Source organism: Leucoraja erinacea, chromosome 11, assembly GCF_028641065.1.
Source record: "Leucoraja erinacea ecotype New England chromosome 11, Leri_hhj_1, whole genome shotgun sequence".
NCBI classification, from domain to species: Eukaryota; Metazoa; Chordata; class Chondrichthyes; order Rajiformes; family Rajidae; genus Leucoraja; species Leucoraja erinaceus.
This window is the reverse complement of record NC_073387.1, coordinates 29,153,427-29,175,721: the sequence shown is the minus strand read 5'-3', so window position 1 is coordinate 29,175,721 and position 22,295 is coordinate 29,153,427. Positions and strand designations below refer to the sequence as shown.

The 22,295-nt window shown below is 44.0% G+C and overlaps 1 protein-coding gene across 5 annotated transcripts in view; it reads right to left on the bottom strand.

The window, feature by feature from the left end:
* Positions 1-21,246, bottom strand: part of ttc1 (tetratricopeptide repeat domain 1) — a 41,299-nt gene extending 20,053 nt beyond the window's left edge. Inside the window, exons 1-6 of one of the 5 annotated variants that reach the window (XM_055642937.1) lie at positions 21,107-21,246; positions 19,264-19,677; positions 18,005-18,065; positions 15,916-16,028; positions 5,068-5,104; positions 2,971-3,119 (exon numbers count right to left, since the gene is read on the bottom strand). In XM_055642937.1, coding sequence (XP_055498912.1) covers positions 2,971-3,119; positions 5,068-5,104; positions 15,916-16,028; positions 18,005-18,065; positions 19,264-19,677; positions 21,107-21,202 — 870 coding nt within the window. In that variant the 5' untranslated portion in view covers positions 21,203-21,246. Of the gene's footprint in view, positions 1-2,970; positions 3,120-5,067; positions 5,105-15,915; positions 16,029-18,004; positions 18,066-19,263; positions 19,754-20,486; positions 20,801-20,945; positions 20,973-21,096 lie in introns of those variants that run through there. The other 4 variants (XM_055642939.1, XM_055642941.1, XM_055642938.1 and 1 more) reach the window with 4 other exon arrangements.
* Between the last annotated feature and the right edge of the window lie 1,049 nt (positions 21,247-22,295).

The window sequence follows — 22,295 nt, the reverse complement described above, 5'->3', positions numbered from 1 at the left end:
TATTTAATAAAAGCCAATCCTGCAGCATATAGTAAATATAGTGCCTGTTAGCATTATCTGTATTGTCACATTGTTGATCCAATTTTTTTTCCTTTTTGCAATTCTCCTTGTGGCCCCTTTGTTTTTTTCACTGTTCTTTTAAATAAAGCAGTACAGGGAGCCATCAATAGCTACGAATCATAGCTATTTGTGGTCAAAACAGTCAGCTGTCGTTCAATTGGCATCACTCCATATCTCAAAAAGTCTCATGCCAGGGGCTTGAACAGAAAAATCTGGGCTGAGAGTTACACTGACAAAGGTACCACATTCTGAATGAGACATGAAACCAAGGTCTCATTCTCCCTGATGTTGAGCAAATGATCCAACAGTACAATTTTAAAAGAGGAACAGAACATGCTCTCTGGACATCTGGTATTATTCAGCCCTCAATTAATATCTTAAAATAGATTATCTAGCTAATATTATATTGCTGCTCACAAGAGATTGCAGGTTCACTAGTTATGCTTTCTATAGGATGCAAAATATTTGCAATATGCTGAGATTGTGAAGAACACTTGATATTAACTGTTCTTTCTTTTAAGCTGCATTAGGGTAGGACTGCGAAAAAAATGTGACCTTTAGTGCCTCTTTTGATGACACTACAGTGGTGGGACTCATCTCCGGGGGGGACGAGTACGCCTACCGGGATGAGGTGAAGCAGCTGACAGTGTGGTGCGAAGAAAATAACCTGCTCCTCAACACCTCAAAGACGAAGGAGGTAATAATAGACTTCAGGAAAAACAAAACGGACATGGTACCACTGACCATCAGAGGGGACTGTGTAGAGAGGGTGGCGGATTTCCGCTTCCTGGGAATCCACATTGAGGAGGACCTGACGTGGAGCGTGAACACCACTGCGCTGCTGAAAAAGGTCCAGCAGAGACTGCACTTCCTGAGGGTGCTCAGGAAGAACAACATCACTCAGAGGCTGCTGCTGTCCTTTATCGGTGCTCCATTGAGAGCATACTAACATACTGTGTATGCGTGTGGTACACCAGCTGCACAGCGGCTCAGAGGAAAGCGCTCCAGAGGGCCATTGACAACGCCCAGAGGATTGTCGGCTGCCCTCTCCTTACCTTGGAGATGACCTACACAGTTCCCGCTGCACCAAAAAAACCCAGAATATAATAAAGGACATCTCCCACCCCGGACACTCCCTGTTTGAACTGTTGCCGTCAGGCAGACGGTACAGATCCACAAGGACAAGGACAAATAGACTAAAAAACAGTTTTTACCCCACTGCTATAAAAGCACTAAATGTAGCCGCCAAGGAACGCAGGGGCGATACAGACTAAGGGACTGTGGTAACGGTGAAATCGACAGAAGGATGGAGGGTTGGGTGTGTATGCGTGCTTTGTCTGTGATATTTATTTATTTGCTTATCTTTATTATTTTACCGTGGATGTTTCGTTAGCTTTAGAAATGTTTGAATGCTGCACTGACTGGCTGACATTTTAAATTTCGTTGTACATGGCCCATGTTACAATGACAATAAAGAAACTATTCTATTCTATTCTTTTCCCAACCAATTACCAATTACCTCTAGGAACATACACTCACACTCCTTCTCGCAACTCTCCAACACTAAATACACTCTTAACTTTCCAAACATACTGCAAGTTTCCACTTTGGAAACTCAGTTTGCACTAAAAGTGCCTATGGTCCAATTTCTCAATTTCACTCACCTCTCCCACCATCTCTTTTATCCAATTTCGTCAAGATTACTAAAATAATAGGTTCGTATATCTTAGTGATACATTTGATATTATTTACAATTCAATAGCAAAGCATCACTGTTTCACAAAAACAGAATTAACAACTTTAAAAATGCAGTATGCGTTAACAAGATCATGCCAGAATAAAATTGAACCTTGTCACTACTAACATTTATCTCTTCAAACTGTTAACAAAACAGCTAAGACAATTTGTTTCAAACATTCAGATTTCCTTTAAAAAAGAATTTAGACCATCGTGATGAAAAGCATTGAGCCCCAATGTACTTTTCTTTAGTTGGAGGTTCCATAGTGAGCTGCCAGTTGGCTGCTGAGAATTAGCCGATCTGACTAACTTCTCTGCCCATGTTTCTGATCTCTTCTGTTGCTGAGCATTGATATCCTGAGCAGGGGAACACATGGACTTCCTTCCAGCCATTGCCTTTACACTATTACATATGAATGCTCTCGATGAGCACAGTAGATGTATTTTTAGCTTTATTTCAAATCTATTGCCAGTTTAATATGTTCTACATATTTTTTAATCATTTAATTTTTTTAAATCATTTAAAAAGTCCATCAGATGGCTAAGGAACCTACAGGGTTTAAATGAGCAAATCAAGGTATTGGAAAATATATAAATAAAAGAATATATATATATATATTTATCTATATCTATATATATATATTTATATTATTTATATATACACATACATATAAATATAGATATATGAATAAAAAAATATAAAGCATTTGAGGCAAATATAGTGCCACTCAGCTGCCAAAGACTGTAACTACAGCTTTCACGCAAAACTCATTGTTAGAAGTATTGCTATAAAAAAGCGGAGAACTCATGGACAATAAATGCCTTGCCTTGCTAGCAATGAGAGCACAACCAACCCATTCTGGACTGCTGCTGACAGGACAGCTTTGCCCCTTAATAAATTCATTGATTCAACCTCCTCAGCTCTATGATTGATCCTCAGGGAGTAGTTCCTCATTTCCCTACCATACATGAAGACAGACATTCTAATATATTGATATAACTTTAAACACAAATGCAGTAAAGCCAAGGTGGAGATCAAATTTGAAATAAGAAACTCGTCACATAAAAGAAACTCGTCACATTATCCTTAAATATCATGCAAATTGGATCAATTGACAGCAGTTGATCATTTAATTTTCCGCCAGAATACAAATCCAGTTACATCATACTTACCATGCAGGCTTCTCTGGCTTGAACTATTGATGGGTCTTTCTCTACAATGGTTTTATAATCCTGTAGAGCTTCATCAAGTTTTTCTGTTTTCTCATACACCTCTGCCCTCCTCAGTATAGCACGCATATAACAGGGATTTAATTCAATAGCTGCAAATGGAAAAAAGTCACATGACAGTGTAAACCACTATTCAAAATATCAAGTTTCTCAGAAATTAGTACCATATTACAATATGAAAATGTCAATAATTAAACATAGGATGTGTATTTCAGATACAGAAGCTAATTTCTATAATACTTTGTTGGGTACTAAAGATAAAACCAGTCAGAAACAGGTGAATTGATCATGGGGAACAAGGACATGGCAGACCAATTGGATAACTACTTTGGTTCTGTCTTCACTAAGACATAAATAATCTGCCGGAAATAGCAGGGGACCGGGAGTCAAATGAGATGGAGGAACTGAGTGAAATCCAGGTTAGTCGGGAAGTGGTGTTAGGTAAATTGAATGCATTAAAGGCCGATAAATCCCCAGGGCCAGATAGGCTGCATCCCAGAGTGCTTAAGAAAGTAGCCCCAGAAATATTGGATGCATTAGTGATAATTTTTCAAAACTCTTTAGATTCTGGAGTAGTTCCTGAGGATTGGAGGGTAGCTAATATAACCCCACTTTTTAAAAAGGGAGGGAGAGAAAACAGGGAATTACAGACCAGTTAGTCTAACATCAGTAGTGGGGGAAACTGCTAGTCAGTTATTAAAGATGGGATAGCAGCACATTTGGAAAGTGGTGAAATCATTGGACAAAGTCAGCATGGATTTATGAAAGGTAAATCATGTCTGACGAATCTTATAGCATTTCTCGAGGATGTAACTAGTAGAGTGGCTACGGGGGAACCAATGGATGTGTTATATCTGGACTTTCAGAAGGCTTTTGACAAGGTCCCACATAAGAGATTAGTATGCAAACTTAAAGCACACGGTATTGGGGGTTCAGTATTGATGTGGATAGAGAACTAACTGGCAGACAGGAAGCAAAGAGTAAGAGTAAACGGGTCCTTTTCAGAATGGCAGGCAGTGACTAGTGGGGTACCGCAAGGCTCAGTGCTGGGACCCCAGCTATTTACAATATATATTAATGATTTGGACGAGGGAATTGAATACAACATCTCCAAGTTTGCGGATGACACAAAGCTGAGGGGCAGTGTTAGCTGTGAGGAGGATGCTAGGTGGCTGCAAGGCGACTTGGATAGGTTGGGTGAGTGGGCAAATGCATGGCAGATGCAGTATAATGTGGATACATGTGAGATTATCCACTTTGGTGGCAAGAACAGGAAAGTAGACTATTATCTGAATGGTGGCTGATTAGGAAAAGGGGAGATGCAACGAGACCTGGGTGTCATGGTACACCCAAAGTAGGCATGCAGGTGCAGCTGGCAGTGAAGAAAGCGAATTGTCTGTTAGCATTCATAGCAAAAGGATTTGCGTATAGGAGCAGGGAGGATTTACTGCAGTTGTACAGGGCCTTGGTGAGACCACACCTGGAGTATTGCATACAGTTTTGGTCTCCTAATCTGAGGAAAGACATTCTTGCCATAGAGCGAGTACAGAGAAGGTTCACCAGACTGATTCCTGGGATGGCAGGGCTTTCATATGAAGAAAGACTGGATAGGCTCGCTAGAATTTAGAAGATTGAGGGGAGTCATTATAGAAACTTACAAAATTCTTAAGTGGGGGGGGGGTTGGGCAGTCTAGATGCAAGAAGATTGTTCCGATGTTGGGGAAGTCCAGAACAAGGGGTCACAGTTTAAGGATAAGGCGGAAGTCTTTTAGGACCGAGATGAGAAACATTTTTTTCACACAGAGAGTGGTGAATCTGTGGAATTCTCTGCTACAGAAAGTAGTTGAGGCAGTTCATTGGCTATATTTAAGAGGGAGTTAGATGTGGCCCTTGTGGCTAAAGGGATCGGGCAATGGAAAGAAGGCAGGTACAGGATACCGAGTTGGATGATCAGCCATGATCGTATTGAATGGCGGTTCAGGCTCGATGGGCCGAATGGCCTACTGTTGCACATATTTTCTCTGTTTCTATAAAACTTACCTTTGGTACAATCAGATATGGCATCTTCTGTATTATCCTGAGCAGGAAAACAAAATGTCAAATAATATTTTAATCAGCTTTTACAACATAATTATTCAACATCCAGCACAGGATCTACAATTTAGAAGATAGTTTGCAAATTTCAAACAGATTTGACATCCTGACATACATACAAACATACATCCATCTATCATATTATTATATTTATATTTACTAAAACTCTCATCTTGTTTGTTTGTATGTGAGTGAATCGTGGAAACTCCGGCAAAACGGCACAATATTTGGCCCACGGTATTGGCCCACCTTACTGACCATTGTCCTGGGGTGTGCAATAGCCACATTTTGTTTAGATTGATGGTATATTTTACATTATTGACATTTTAAACATTTCACATGCCCTTCATCTCCTCCATGACTTCCGTTTTGTAGGCCCCCATTCCCTCATCTTCACCATGGATGCCCAGTCACTCTACACCTCCATCCCCCACCAGGAGGGTCTTAAAGCCCTCCGTTTCTTCCTCGACCGCAGAACCAACTACTGATACTCTTCCTCGACCGCAGAACCAACCCCATCTACCGATACTCTCCTCCTCCATCTACCGATACTTCTCCTCACCCTCAACAACTTTTCGTTTAACTCCTCCCATTTCCTCCAAATCCAAGGCACATGCATAGGCCCCAGCTATACCTGCCTCTTTGTAGGGTACGTCGAACAATCTTTGTTCGAGGTGTACCGGGGCACTATATCCGAACTCTACCTCCGCTACATCGACAACTGCATTGGTGCTACCGCCCGCGCCCATGCAGAACTCACTGACTTCATCCATTTCAATACGAACTTCCATCCGGCATTCAAATTCACCTGGACCATTTCCGACATCTCCCTAACGATTCTGGACCTCACTCTCTCCATCGCAGGCAACAGACTTCTGACCGACATCTACTATAAACCTACCGACTTCCATGGCTATCTGGACTACACTTCTTCCCACCCTGCCTCCTGTAAGGACTCTATCCCCTACTCCTAATTCGTCCATCTACGCCGCATATGCACCCAGGATGAGGTGTTCCAAACCAGGGCATCGGAGATGTCCTCATTCTTCAGGGAACGGAGGTTCCCCTCTTCGACTATAGATGAGGCTCTCACCAGTCTCTTGTATACCCTGTAACTGTGCTCTCACTCCCCATCCCCCTCCACTCGTAACAAGGGCAGAGTCCCCCTTGTCCTCACCTTCCACCCTACCAGCCGTCACATACATAGATAATCCTCCAACATTTTTGCCACCTCCAATGGGATCCCACTGCTGGCCACATCTTCCCATCTCCTCCTCTGTCTTTCCGCAGTGACTGCTCCCTCCGTAACTCCCTGGTCAATTCTTCCCTTCCCACCCAAACCACCCCTTCCCTGGTACTTTCCCTTGCAACCACAGGAAATGCTACACTTATCACTTTATCTCCTCCGTTGACTCCATCCAAGGACCTAAGCAGTCTTTCCAGGTGCGGCAGAGGTTCATCTGCACCTCTTCCAACCTCATCTATTGCATCCGCTGCTCTAGGTGTCAGCTGCTCAGCATCGGTGAGACCAAGCGTAGGCTTGGCGATCGCTTCGCCCAATACCTCCACTCAGTTCACAATAACCAACCTGATCTCCTGGTGGCTCAGCACTTCAACTCCCCCTCCCATTCCGAATCCGACCTTTCTGTCCTGGGCCTCCTCCATGGCCAGAGTAAGACCCACCGTAAATTGGAGGAGCAGCACCTCGTATTTAATTTCCTAGCGGTATGAACATTGACTTCTACAATTTCAGGTATTCCTTGCTTTCTCCCTCTTTCCCCTCCCCTTCCCAGCTCTCCCACAGCCCATTGTTTCTGCCTCTTCCTTTCTTCTTATCGCCCCCCCTATCCCCTCATCAGTCTGAAGGTTTTGACCCGGAACGTCACCCATTCCTTCGCTTCATCGATGCTGCCTCACCCGCTGAGTTTCTCCAGCATTTTAGTCTAGCTTAAAATTTACATGAATCACTTTTCAAACCACTTTTCCACTTGCCATGCCCGTCAGGCGCGTTACAATGACGTCAAAATAGGATTACGAATCTCATTTACATAAAAAAGCGCAGTTTTCAATAAAACTACGTTTTAATCAAATTCTTCCGTTTTCATTAACAGCTAACATTGTGTTTAGGTTATTTTAAAGAAAAAACATGATTTTCATTGAGAATTGTTTTTTATCGCGACTTTCATTGTGGGGGGGGGGGAGGATAGGAGGGAGGTGAGGAGTGGGGAAGTAGGGAGTGGAGGATAGAAGAAGAGGAGGGCAGTGGGGGAGGTGAGGAGGGAGAGTGGGGGGTGGTATAGGGGGAGGTGAGGAGGTGGGGGAGTGGGGGGGGAGATGGAGGAGAGGAGGGGGGGTAGGGAGGAAGAGGGGGTTATGTAGGGAGGGAGGGGGTTATGTAGGGAGGGAGGGAGTGACTGAGGGTATGGGAAAGGAGAGGGAGGGAGAGGTGAGGGAAGGAGTAGAGGGGAAAGAAGAGGGAGGGTGAGGGAGTCTTGGGGGATGAGGGGGGATGGAGGAGAATAGGGGTAGGAAGAGGGATGGCAAGGTAATGGAAGAGCGGAGGGGGAAGAGTGAGGAGGGGAGGGAGGGTGTGGAGGAAGCAGATGAGGATTGGTGGAGGGTGGGGAGAGGGAGGATAATGAAGGAGGGGAATAGGGGACTGAAGAGGGAGAGTGAGATGAATTCACAGTGATCTTATATTTTACAGGTTATTGCCATTTTGAACATTAATAACGTTGCAGTCACGCTCCCACTTGCCGGCCGCGCCAGCGCAGTTTGGGGAGGGTTGCCTTCACTCGCGTCACAACGGGGATCTCTGGCGTCACAACGGGAACCCGTCAACCGCGCCTGCGCAGTTGGGGGCTATGGGTCAGTGTTGGAATATTGCCTTGGGGCACAAGGCCAACGGTCTAGTAAGTTGATAAAATTCTAAGTGAAAATGGACAAACTCATCGAAATTTCAAAATGAGATTGCAGCATCCAATGTTTGACAAAATAATAACTCCTCTACTTGCTTTGTAGTAACCCTCAAAATGCAATCAGAGCTCATTGGTCTTTCGTAAGTAAATATGTTGCCCTCCAAAAATAAAACATTTCAGGTAACTTAAATTTATTTCTTCAAGTCTTACCTTACTCGGGGCTAAAAAGGGAATCACATGATACAGTATCAGGCTTGTTCCAATTTATTCAATATAACAAATAATGCAAATGTTTATACTAGACGCAACAATCACTGATCATATTCATTTGTATGCTAATGGTATTAGAATCTCAGTTAGAACGAATTTGCACCCAAGGAGGATTTTAAGTCTTTCCAATTGAATAAGATTGACTGTCATAACCTTCTTTGACATCACTTATCAATACTCATCACGATGGATTATCCTAGAGCCCAATGTACAAAACAATGGAACAGTGAGGTAATCAGGAATTGACTAGGTTAGGCATTATACATTGTTTAATAAAGGTGATGCAATTAGAATAAATATTTTAAATATTAGTATCTATATTACTAAAAGTCTGATCTTGACCACTTTTGGCCCACTGTGCTGCGATTTCCGAAAGAACGCCGCCGCCTACGGCCGTCATTTTTGTCCACCTCACTCAGAGCCCACGTCTGACTTCCTGGACCAGAGGATTTTTCCCATCGATGAAAAATCAGAGACTCATTAATGTTTAAAAAAAATTCACCATTCTTTCTGCTGCCCCTGCTGGAGGGAGGGGGTGGGATTATAAAACTAGGAAGTGTTGTATCTCACTCAGTCTCTGCAAGATGGAGGTCACGTCTCTCTGAGCTCTGAATAACACTGAACACATCTCTACTCAACTGTGAGTGCCCTTAATGCGGTTTGAAAATGAAAATATGGTTGGTTTGAAGTAAAAAGGCACTGCCTGCAAATGGTTGTTTGGGGGGTTTGGATTGAAGTAAAAAAGCACTCTCTCTCTCTCTCCCCCCCCTCTTTTACTTCCCCTCCCCTAAACCCACCCTCCCCTCCACACCCCCCCTACCCCCTACCGCCTTCACTCCACCCTCCTTGCTCCCCACCTCTCCCCCCTCCCCCCTCAGCACCCCTCTCTCTCCCCCCCTCACTCAGCACCCCCTTTCTCCCCCCCCCTCCCCCCTCAATCCCCTCCCCACCCCTTCCCCCCCCCCCCCCCCCCCCCTCTCTCCCCCTCTTTCCCCCCCCCTCACCCACCGTCCCTCTTCTCCTCCCCTCCACCCTCCTCTCCCTCTTGCCCCCCTCTCTCTGTCTCTGCCCATTCTCTCTCTGCCCTCACTCTCTACCCCCGCCCCCCCTCTCTAGACGTGACTGCAAGTTGGGGGTTATGCGTCAGCAGATAGGGTGGTTATGGAGTTAAATGAGCAAATTAATAATATTAATATATCAAAGGGGGTAATTATCGTGTGTGCGTGGGGGGGGTAGTTAGTGTGTGGGACGCTGCATGCCGCCTCCCCCCCACAACCGCACGTTGGGGGAACAGACCCAGCGGGTCTGCACTTGGTCTAGTAATCACTATTTATTCCTGCGGTAGCTTTTATAAACTCTGGCAAAGGGGTTGCTGTATTTCACTGAATGAAAAGTTCAAACAAGTTCAAAGCAGTTGCTGGAATCATAAGCAAAAAAGAGCTGGGGAAAGGACAGTGGGTCAGATAGCATGTGTGGAGGGAAATGGCCAGTTTGGAGCAGGACTGTTCTTCACATGGATGCAGTAGAGGAGAGATAGCGGGTAGAAAGAGGTATGTGGAAATCAGGCACATGCCGAGGCAGTCAGTCGATTTTTAAAATTCGTAAAAATCCGCGCAGGCGCAGAAAATCGTGCAAACGGTGTGTGCTCAGAAAAATCATAAACACCGCGCATGCGCAGATCGGTCCTGTAGGCAGTCAGTCGACTTTTAAAAATCTTAAAAAACGCGCATGCGCAGATTGGTCTCTCCTGTGGGCTTGCGCACCTTACGAGCAGTCCACAGTGCAGGCAGAATTTCAGCTGCCTTTATTGCCCATTGTAAGTGAAGGCATGAAGCAGTGTCCACTGCACACGAGTTGAACATAGTCGGATGAAAGGGCACAGGAGAATTATGCCTACCTAAGATAAATTATTAAAATAATAACCATTTAATAATAAATACTGAATTTAGTAAATGAATTGGAAATCTTTACTATTTATATTTAATAATTACCTTTTTATAATTTGGCACTGCCTACCTTGACAGCATGTGCCTAGCGGAAATGATAGGACAATACCAGGTAAGTGAAAGGCTGAGCCAGGTAAGGAGGGGTTGTCAGGTGGAGGAGAAGAGTAAAGATGGAAACCAAAGCCGTGGGTGATACGTAGAACATAAAATCCATACACATAATATATTTACTGATTTCTTTTTTTTTCCCCCACAGAGGGTGGTGAGTGCCTGAAAGACACTGTCAGGGGTGGCGATTGAGACAAATATGAAAATGGCATTCAAGAGACTTTTGGATAGGTATATTGATAAGCAAGGATATGGATTATGTGCAGACAGATGGCAGTTGGTCTTAGCATCAAGTGCGTCACAGACATTTGGACTGAAGGGGCTGTACCTGTGCTGCACTTTTCTATATTCTATGGTTCACTTGTCACCTTAGCTTTAATTTCATTCTCCACCCTTCTCTCCCTCACCTGACCCATCTGCCAATCAACTACTCTCCAACTAATCCACCCCTCTTTAACTAATCCACATAAACTGCAGGCATTTACTCACCCTTTCCCATTTCTACTAGCTATCGCATTTCCACTCCATCAGTCTGAAGTGGGGGGAGTTCCAATACATTGTCCATTCATTCCCCCCTACAGATGCTGCATGACCTTTATTAGTAGTTTGTATTTTGCTCAAGATTCCAGCATCCACAGTCTTGTGTCTCTATTTTACTTGAAGGAGAACTGTAATGAGAATGTAAATGACCATGCCAAACAGTATATTTTCAAATCTTGCATAATCATTTATTTGCTCATTGTTGTTGGCTGTTAAAGCAATTTATTCAATCATTCAACCTGTTACCATCAGATAAATTCTTCATAAGAAAAAATAGACAATAGGTGCAGGAGTAGGCCATTTGGCCCTTCGAGCCAGCACCGCCATTCAATGTGATCATGGCTGATCATCCCCAATCAGTACCCCGTTCCTGCCTTCTCCCCATATCCCCTGACTCCGATATTTTTAAGCCCTATCTAGCTCTCTCTTGAAAGCATCCAGAGAACCTGCCTCCAGAGAATTCCACACTCACCACTCTGTGAGAAAAAGTGTTTCCTCGTCTACGTTCTAAATGGCTTATTCCTTATTCTTAAACTGTGGCCCCTGGTTCTGGACTCCCCCAACATCGGGAACATGTTTCCTGCCTCTAGCGTGTCCAAGCCCTTAACAATCTTACATGTTTCAATGAGATATCCTGTCATCCTTCTAAACTCCAGAGTGTACAAGCCCAGCTGCTCCATTCTCTCAGCATATGACAGTCCCGCCATCCTGGGAATTAACCTTATAAACCCACGCTGCACTCCCTCAATAGCAAGAATGTCCTTCCTCAAATTAGGGGACCAAAACTGCACACAATACTCCAGGTGTGGTCTCACTAGGGCTCTGTACAACTGCAGAAGGACCTCTTTGCTTCTATATTCGATTCCTCTTGTTATAAAGGCCAGCATGCCATTCGCTTTCTTCACTGCCTGCTATACCTGCAGGGCTCGAAATTAGCGGTTGCCCGGGTGCCATTGACCACCCAAAGTGCCGCCGGGCAACCTAAACGCCGACTCATTTTGCCCGGCTTGGCAAGAAAATACTGGTTTATACCGATAGAAACAAAAACTGGAGTAACTCCGCAGCTCAGGCAGCAGCACTGGAGAATAGGAACGTGACGTTTCGTGTCGGCGGCTGTATTCCTCTAGCATCTTTGATTGCGGGGCAAAGATACTGGGTGCAGGGTGACGAAGGGTCGGAGCGAATGACGGGCCCCGAACAGCGGCAACAGCGGCCGCGACAGCACCGCCTCCTCCTCCCACACCCCGCCCAGCGGAAGGAGGCCTCCCTCCCCCCCCCCCCCTCTCTCTCTCTCTCTCTCTCTCTCCCTCCCTCCTCTCGGCCTCGGCATGCGAGAGGGGTTGTTTTGAAAGCGCCTTGTCGGATTTGCAAGCAGCGGCCGCTATCGCCCTGATAACGGCCGCTGCCAGCAAATCCACCAACGGCGCTGTCCAAACAACCCCTCTCGCACGCCGAGGCCGGGAGGAGGGAGGGAGAGAGAGAGAGAGAGAGAGAGAGAGGGAGAGGGAGAAGGAGGTCTCCTTCCACCGTCTGAAGCAGCTGCACCAAAGATCCATAGCTATAGGATCTTTGAGCTGCACCGCTCGGCCCCGCACCTTCCTGTCGGCTGGCGGAGAGGAGGCGGCGGCACTTTGGCGTTGGACAGGAATGGACAAGGCAGCGGGGCGATGTTGTCCAAGGAGCGCTGACCTTCCTTCCTTCCCACCTCCACTGCCCCTTACCCCAACCCCCCCTCTCTCTCTCTATCTCTCTCTCGTGCGCCCACCTCCATCCCTATTATCCTGGGACCCCTCCTCTCCATTCCGCACTGATCCCCATTTCCTCTTCTCTTCAGTCCTCACTGACATCCCCTGTGCTCCCCTCCCCATCTACCCCCCCCCCCATCTATTCTTCACCCTACCCACCTCGCAGTGATTTTCCTGCCAGCCCCCCCCCCCCCCATCAATCCTACACTGGTCCCCCAATTCATCCTGTACTGACCCCCCCTTCCCATCCATCCTGCACTTCTCCTCCCATTCATTCGTACTGACCCACCCTCCATTTACCCTGCACCAATCCTGTAGTGATCTCCCCATTTGTCTTTTACTGATTCACCATTCATCCTGTACTGAACCCCTCATGCATCCTGTACTGATCCCCTCATTCATCCCGTACTGATCCCCCATTCATTCTATAGTGATCCCCCATTCATCCTGCACTGATCCTCCCATTCATCCTGTGCTGCTCCGCTCATTCATCCCGTACTGCTCCCCCATTCATCCTGTACTGATCCCCCCCCCATCCATCCTGTGCTCCCCCTCCATCCATCCTGTACTGAACCCCCCATTCAAGAAGAATGGGGGGAACAATCTGAAGAAGGGTCTCGACCCGAAACGTTGCCCATTTCCTTAGCTCCATAGATGCTGCCTCACCCGCTGAATTTCTCCAGCATTTTTGTCTACCTCCATTCATCCTGTACTGATCCCCCCCCCCCATCCATCCCGTACTGATCCCCGCATTCAACACCACTGACATCCTCCGTGCTCTCCCCTCACAATTTTACATACTCCAACCAACACGTACTAATTCACCTGCCTCAATCCATCCATCCCGCACCGATTGCCTTCTCAACCCCCCGCCATCTATCCACCCCGCACTGATTCACACATCCCCTGACCATATTGTGCTTCATGGTCTTCAGAGCGAACATTGACTATGTTTGATAACGGAATGGAATCAAATGTGTTTTAATTCCCAATTTTATTATTTGTTTTGACACTTTTAAACATATTACCAAAAGAACATTTGCTGCAGTTATGTCCTTTGGCCATCTCTTGTCAGTTAGTGTCATGTTTAAACTGTCAGATGGGTATAGTCGGTTTTAACAGCTATCATCATAAAATGCCTTTAGAAATTTCCTTGCAACCTGTATATTTTGTTATGGATAAATTATGTGGGAAGCCAGAGTGTTTCTGTGCCAATAGCAATAAAGACCCATGCTATGGCCATGTCATGGTAATTTTTGGTCCTTCACAGAAAACATGCTTGCATCAATCTGTAGTGTGTATGGTTAAGCATATATGTTACCATGGTCCAGGATTTATTGACACAGGTTGATCATACGCTGAATAATCCAACCACATTTTTGTTTGGTAATGGAAAGAACCAATAGAAATTGCATTAATTGAAATGTGTAAAAAGAGTTGAGATATTAATTTATAATTTTGCTGCATGTCATTGTCTTGATTGGTGAATATGTTTAGTTTGCGAGTTATTTGAAGCAGAAATAATATGTGAATGTAGACAAAAGTGCTGGAGAAACTCAGCGGTTGCGGCAGCATCTATGGAGCGAAGGAAATAGGCAGAGTTTCAGGCCAAAACCCTTCTTCAGACTGATGGGTTTCGGCCTGAAACGTTGCCTATTTCCTTCGCTCCATAGATGCTGCTGCACCCGCTGAGTTTCTCCAGCACTTTTGTCTACCTTCGATTTTCCAGCATCTGCAGTTCCTTCTTGAACATAATATGTGAATGCTTCATTGAGCATAATTCTGACTGGTAACTACGCACTTCGTCCGAGCACATTATTGCACGCGTCATGCAAACCGTCTTAAATGACCACCTAAACTGTCATTTGGCAACCTAAAAAGCTGTCAAGGTTGCCCGGCTGGCAACAGGGAAAAAAGGTTAAGCGAGAGCCCTGACTTGCATGCTTACCTTCATAGACTGATGTACAAGGACCCCCAGATCCTGTTGTACTTCCCCTTTTCCCAACTTGACGCCATTTAGATAGTAATCTACCTTCCTGTTTTTGCTACCAAAGTGGATAACCTCACATTTATCTGCATTAAACTTCATCTGCCATGCATCTGCCCACTCCCCCAACCTGTCCAAGTCACCCTGCATTCTCATAGCATCCTTCTCACAGTTCACAATGCCACCCAGCTTTGTGTCAGCTGCAAATTTGCTAATGTTACTTTGATCCCTTCATCAAAATCATTGATGTATATTGTAAATAGCTGTGGTCCCAGCACCGAGCTTTGTGGTACCCCACTAGTCACTGCCTGCCATTCTGAAAGGGACCCGTTAATCCCTACTCTTTGTTTCCTGTCTGCCAACCACTTCTCTATTCATGTCAGCACTCTACCCCCAATATCATGTGCCCTAATTTTGCCCACTAATCTCCTGTGTGGGACCTTATCAAATGCTTTCTGAAAGTCCAGGTACACTACATCCACTGGCTCTCCCATGTCCATTTTCCTAGTTACATCTTCAAAAAATTCCAGAAGATTAGTCAAGCATGATGTCCCCTTCATAAATCCATGCTGACTCAGACCGATCCTGTTACTGCTATCCAAATATGCGGCTATTTCATCTTTTATAATTGACTCCAGCATCTTCCCCACCACCGATGTCAGGCTAACTGGTCTATAATTCCCTGCTTTCTCTCTCCTGCCTTTCTTAAAAGGTGGGATAACATTAGCTACCCTCCAATCCACAGGAACTGATCCCGAGTCTATAGAACATTGGAAAATTATCACCAATACATCCACAATTTCTCGAGCCACTTCCTTAAGTACCCTGGGATGCAGACCATCAGGCCCTGGGGATTTATCAGCCTTCAGTCCCATCAGTCTATCTAATACCATTACCTGCCTAATGTGGATTTCCTTCAGTTCCTCTGTCACCCCAGATCCTCTGGCCACTGCTATATCAGGAAGATTGTTTGTGTCCTCCTTAGTGAGGACAGATCCAAAGTACCTGTTCAACTCATCTGCCATTTCCTTGTTCCCCATAATAAATTCACCTTTTTCGGTCTTCAAGGGTCCAACTTTGGTCTTAACTAATTTTTTCCTCTTCACATACCTAAAGAAGCTTTTACTATCCTGCTTTATAGTCTTGGCTAGCTTACCATCGTACCTCATCTTTTCTCCCCGTATTGTCTTTTTGGTTATCTTTTAAACAGTTAATCTATGCTGACCCATTCATTTAAAAATCCATTTGAAGACTTGAAGCCACAAGTGAGAAATGCTTACCAGTTTAATTCTAGCAGCAGCTCTATTGGAATAGAGAATAGATCTATCCTTCTGGTTGCAGGCCGGGCAAATACCAAGAGCTTCTGTGTATGAGCTCTCAGCCTCTGGATACTCTAAGTAAATTAAAACAGATCAAAGATTATGTACGACTAATCTTTCTGCATAATGAATATGTAGAAAAAAAAAATAACGAATGTTTTGCAGTCTTGCATCACGTTGATCATTTCCCAACTTTCTCTGGCTCTCTTGCATCCACTAGACTTTAGAGATACAGCCCAAAATCAGGCCCTTCGGCCCACCAAGACCAGCAATCACCCCATACACTAGCACTATCCTACACACTTGGGACAATTTAAATTTACCAAAACCAATTAATCTACAAACCTGTACATCTTTGGAGTGAGGGAGGAAACTGGAGTACCCGGAGAAAACCCATGCGGTCACAGGAAGAATGGGCAGACCATGTACAGACAGCATAATTAGTAGGCCAGAGGTGTGTTGTTTTATCATTATTACGTGACCTCTATTTGTCCAGCAAAACAGAAAATTTGGCACGGCTCTGGAACCAGAGATGCTGGAAAATTGGTGGTGGACCTGTCGTATATTGCATTCAGTGTTCAACATGTGGTCCCCTCTACAAAGAATGAATAAGAGCACAAATCAAATGCAGACACATGGCGTCCCCACCGTAGCCTACACAAAAAATTAATGTCATAATTGATCTGCCCTAGGTTTTAAATCTTACTCTGTGCCATCCCCTAATTCTTTTAAACATTCATTTATCTCCTCTCCAAATACCTAACTAACCCTTTCACAAACCTCCAGGCTAGAGAATTCCCGAGATTCACCATATTTTATGCAAAGTGATTTATATGTATCTCCGGTTTAAATGGCTGCTCCCTTCTCTCCTCATTCGAGACTCTTCCACTAGTGTAAACGTCTGATCATTTATACTGTCTAGCCTTTTACGAGCTTGCATAACAATACCACCCATTCTTTTGAACCCCAAAGAACAACTTCTTTAGTAGCCAATTCCACAAATTACTTTTGGACCGTCTCCAAAGCTAGTACATTCTTTCTTAAATAAGAGGACCAAAACTGCACAGCTCTCCAGATGTAGCCTAATTTACAATTCTAACAATATTTCCGCATTTTTAAACTCTAACCTGCATGTAATAAAGGTCAATATACTATTTTCCTATCTATCTACCTGCTGCACCGTCCCGATAGTTATAGAGATTCATGCACAACAACAGCAAGGTCTCTCTGTACTTCAGCAAAACACAGTGTTAGTGGAATGTAGAGGGAATGGACAGACTATGTCCCTATGACATTCTCTGCACATCAAAACAAACTTGGTTTCACTCTTTACCCAATTTAGATGAAGAACAATCAACCTTAAATTTTAATTCTTTCACTCTCCACGTGTTACTGGACCTGCTCAATATTTACAGCATTTTCTGTTTTTACATGTACATGGCTAACATTTCCGAACAGAATAGCTACTACCTACAAAAGGCAAGACCAGCAACGCAGGATTGGCTAATGCATAGATGATTAAGTTAAAAACTATTTCAAGTTACCATGAAAAGACACAGTGCAGGAGTAACTCAGCAGGTCAGGTAACATCTGTGGAGAGCATGGGCAAGTGACATTTTGGGTCGGGACCCTTCTTCAGTCTGATTGCAGTGGGGCGGGGGTGGTAAGGAAAGAAAGCTAGACGAGAGAAGGGGGAAGGATGCTGGCAAATAATGGGTGATTACAGAAGAGATGTTTTTTTGATTGGCCAGAATAAAGGCCAGAGATGAAAAGACAGAAGGTATGAGTCAAAAGGAATGAAGTTGCAAATTGTGATGCTAGAGGAAGGAATGTACGTAGAAGGGGATCCGGCACGAACCTAAACGTCACCTATCCACGTTCCTTAAGAGATGCTGCCCGACCAGCTGAGCTATTCCAGCACTTTGTATCTCTTTTGTAAACCAGCATCTGCAGTGCCCTATTTTTCGAAATTATCATGCCGAAGAACATGAATGATGCTTTAATATTTGTCTAATGCCATCAGACTTGGATTAAATTCTGAAACGCCTACCTGCTTTTTTAAATTGCCCATTGCCAACTTCTTTTAGCGTCAAACTCTCAATTTCTCTTCGCTGCAAAACAGAAATGTTGTCAAACTATAAAAAAATAATTTCACAAGTTATTGTAAGATTCAACAAATTCAGACTGGCCGTTGATTTTTGACAAGCTTTACCAGACTTTGCGTAAATTGTTAAGACAGACATCTGAGAGATCAATGCATGTGATCACCCCCAAATATAAAATGTCAAATCACGAAACGTGGCTTCAGCGTTCCAATTTCCAGAACTTTCCTCATGCCCAGTCAAAAAAATACGGCAAGGCCTACTTGATTGGTCTTTGTCCTCTACCAATAAAATATATGAACTAAAATTTATACTTCATTCACTTTGCTTTATGGATGTCACAGTGCATGTAGACTACGAATAAATTCCATAACATTTGAATGATGCTCTGGTCAGTGACATGATAATGGTTACCCAGTAGGTAATGGCAAATTTTATATATTAAAGTAGCCTGAAATATTTACATATTATTATTACTATTACTATTATGTCAAAAGCACCAAGGCATGCTGGAATGGATTTATGGAAGAATGGACAAGATCATGTCAAAGGTTACAGGTATACAAAACTGGCACAAAAAAAGATTTAATTACAAGAGGGAACTGAAGGTAGAAATAAGTTCTTGTTTGAAATCCAAGATATCGGGATTATCGCGTTTGTCGCTGAGAATAAATTATTAACATTTTTGATGGAGCAAACGCGGTAATTCGATTTTTGGATCTCAGCCAAGACTTGTACGCCGCTTTCTACCTTCATTCGCAATTTCTAAAAATTAATGATTAACTAGTACAAAAAATTGAGGGTGGGAAAGTGCCCAAATGGAGAGACTAAAAACGTGATCTACGCTTCCTCACCCTATAAGTAGCAGAGCTTCCAGCAACAGTGGTGCAACTGGTAGCTGCTGTCTCACAGCACCAGGGTTACGGGCTCAATCTTGACCTCGGGTGCTGTGTGTAGTTTGCATGTTCTCCCCATGGCTGCATGGGTTGCCTCCGGGTGCTCTGATGTCCTCCCACACTCCAAAGACGTGTGGGTTTTTTAGGTTATTAATTGGCCTATTTGATACCCAGAAACGAAAGCTTAGTTATCAGTTAGATTTTGATTCAGTACTTCAATGCTAAATGCAGAAGACAATCACAGGCTTTAAAAAACAAATTCAAATCCAAAACAAATCTTGCCATGATACAAGGAAAGTCACATTGCTTACCTTTTTCTCTTCTTCAGGCAGATCTTTTTCCAATTCTCGCAAATATTCTTCATCAAATTCAAGCTTGTTGGTTTCGTTTATTTCAGAATCACTCTCTTGTTCCCCATTTGTCTCATCTTCTTCCACGTCTGCAAATCCATCAGTCTCAAGTGATTCTTTGCATTCAAAGAAATGTTCTTCTGCTAACTCTTGATCATTAGCACTATTATCTAATTGTGGCTTCTCAACATTACCATCGGCTCCCGAAACATCACTATCCACCGTGGATAGCCTGCACGAAGTTGTTTTGCAACTTACTTGGTCAGCAAATACATTCTGCTTCTCTGTCTCATCAACTGAAATGTTTAAACAAGTCCCCAATTTTTCAAGAATCTTTCTCTCTTCTGATTCTCTATCCATTTGCAAGTCAAATTTCTTAAATCAGAAAGGAAAACGAAGGTCACAATAACCAATTATATTGCTCAATAACATATTCAATGTAGCTCTGAACCTGAAAGGTATAATAATTGAAAATGTAACTACACTCAAATAATAGAAACATTCTTGAAACTGTTCACAATATCATTTCTCAACAAGCAAAAAAAACATTTCAACAGCAAGTGAATCTTTCTTTCTGTTAACTCATACTCTCCTATAATTGTTGAAATACACAGAAATCATTTTTGAAAAAGTCAGTTTTGCAGGGGTGCATATAGATATCAACTTTTGTTCAAGAGCTATTAAAAGGTCATGTTTTATAATGTGCATTAAACCAAGTTATCATCTGCTAGCACAGGTCTGTGATGGCATCATGTCAGAGTATATTATTTAAAGAAGTAATAGCTAAAACCTATCTCCCAAATGAAATTATTAAACAGATCCAATCAACATTGCATTACTGGTAGCACAATTTAGGAAGACGTGTTAAATGCACTGACACCCTGACTACACTTTAAATTGTAACGTTTTTGAATGAAGCCTACAAGAGATGTAAAAACTATTACTGAAAATATTTTGAGAAGATTCCATTTATCTTTCTATTTTATGATTGCACAATGCTGAAACACTCCACAGAGTCTCACTCCAGTTGCTGCTTCACCAGCCAAGTAGTTTCACTTTCCTTATTCGTTTCAGATTTCCAGCATCTACAAGATTTTGATTCTACTGGGCGTTAAATTTGCTGCCATAAACTAATAGTCCCAAACAACAATATGGTAACTTGTAAACAAAAATCGATCACGCACTTGTGAGGTCGTCACTGTACAGAGGTTACAAAAGTGTAGCGGTTCATTTCACTATATTTCGTGCCCCGCCTGGTAAACTGGCATTTGTTCCCAGGCCTAATCCAAATCACTGTGTTTGGACTGTTATTCTAGGGAAGCATCCAGGAAGAATCGAGACTTCTGTTGCTGTCAGCTTTAAATGTTAAAGGAGACCCACGACCCTGTTGGGAGAAGTGGAGACAATCCAGCCGAGACTACGAGATAAAAATAGAAGATTCTGGAACTGCGCTGCAGTTTCGGGCGGGGGTCGAGGTAGTGTTCAAGCCAGGGGTTATGAGCTGCCGGAGGTAGACACAAAATGCTGGAGTAACTCAGAGGGATAGGCAGCATCTCTGGAGAGAAGGAAGGGGTGACGTTCCAGGTCGAGACCCTTCTTCAGAGTTCCCGGCCCGGTTGTGAAGGGAAAACACCGAGACTGACCACACTTGTCATGCGGGGGCCGCCTGTCACCACCGCGTCCAGTCGTAGGCGACATTCCCCCCCAGAGGCCTGAACCAAACGGTCAAGGTGCCGGAACGCAGCGAGCGCCACAGTCGCCCTGAGCCCCCAACAGCCGCTCACCACAACTCACCACAACTCACCTGCTCCTTCACCCCCGAATCCTCCCAGTGATTGCGCACAAACCGCTCGACGGAAATCCTCCCTTCGCTTCCGCTCGACGCAAAAAGCTGTCGCATGCCGGGAATTGCAGTTCCTGACCCTTCACCAGGATCCAGAACCACAACGAAGACAGATATTACTCGTCACAGTATTTAGGCAGTAATATCACTGCCTTACCTTTAAGGTAGAATCTGTGCTTCCGAAGGTTTACGCGGGAGCGCTGAGTCTCGGGTCTATTGTCTGCAAACCGTTGTAAATTGGCAGTGGAAGGAATGCTGGAGGCAGCATCTGTGGAGAAAAGGCATGGGTCGAGACCCTTCTTCAGACTGAGGGGCCGGGGAATCTAGAGATCAAAGCAGACAATGGTTAGAAATGTAGAATGGTTCATTGTTAGCTGAGGGGAAGGTGACGAGGCATACAATCGGTAACATTAATCAGAAGGACAACGAAACTAGTCGGCGAACTAGGGTGGGAGAAGGACGAAGAGAAAGGGGAAGCAAGGATTACAACAAATGCAAAAAGCTATAAACTATCCACTATAGGTAGCAATGTTACAAAATTTTGAGATTTAAAAAATCAAGTCTGCAATTTATCCCATCAGATAAGGCATAACAATAAGTTTAATTTGACACCTAATTCACTTTCATATCTCAAGTAATAAAAAAGTTATGGCCATTTTCATACTCGGAAATTAGCATCTTGTTCCCTATAGGGTGATTTCACTAAAGGTCACTGGAGCGTAGATCCGCACCCACGTGACCAAAATTCTCAAGTGGAGGACACTCGAGGGTTCGGTACATGTTAGTGGATGGGAAAAAACGCATTTTCCCACCCGTTAAAAACATAGAAAACGGCGAGGTTGTGAGCTGCAATTTACTGTGCCAGTCGGGGTGACCGTGAGGCACAGCTACCTAGGTTTACAGGGAAAAAAAAAGATAGCAAGTAAGGTAAATTCAAGAGGGAACTGAAGGTGCCAAACCGGCGGAAATGAACAGCCGACATTTGCCGTGGATATTTACAGGTCCAAAATATCGGGAATTATCGCGTTTGCTCGCTGAATTTCATCAAAAGTAAGGCATTATTAACTTATCTACGCTCCAGTGACCTTTAGTGAAATCACCCTATTGATTTTCTATGGACATAACAAAAAAGCTGTGATCGTGGACAGTC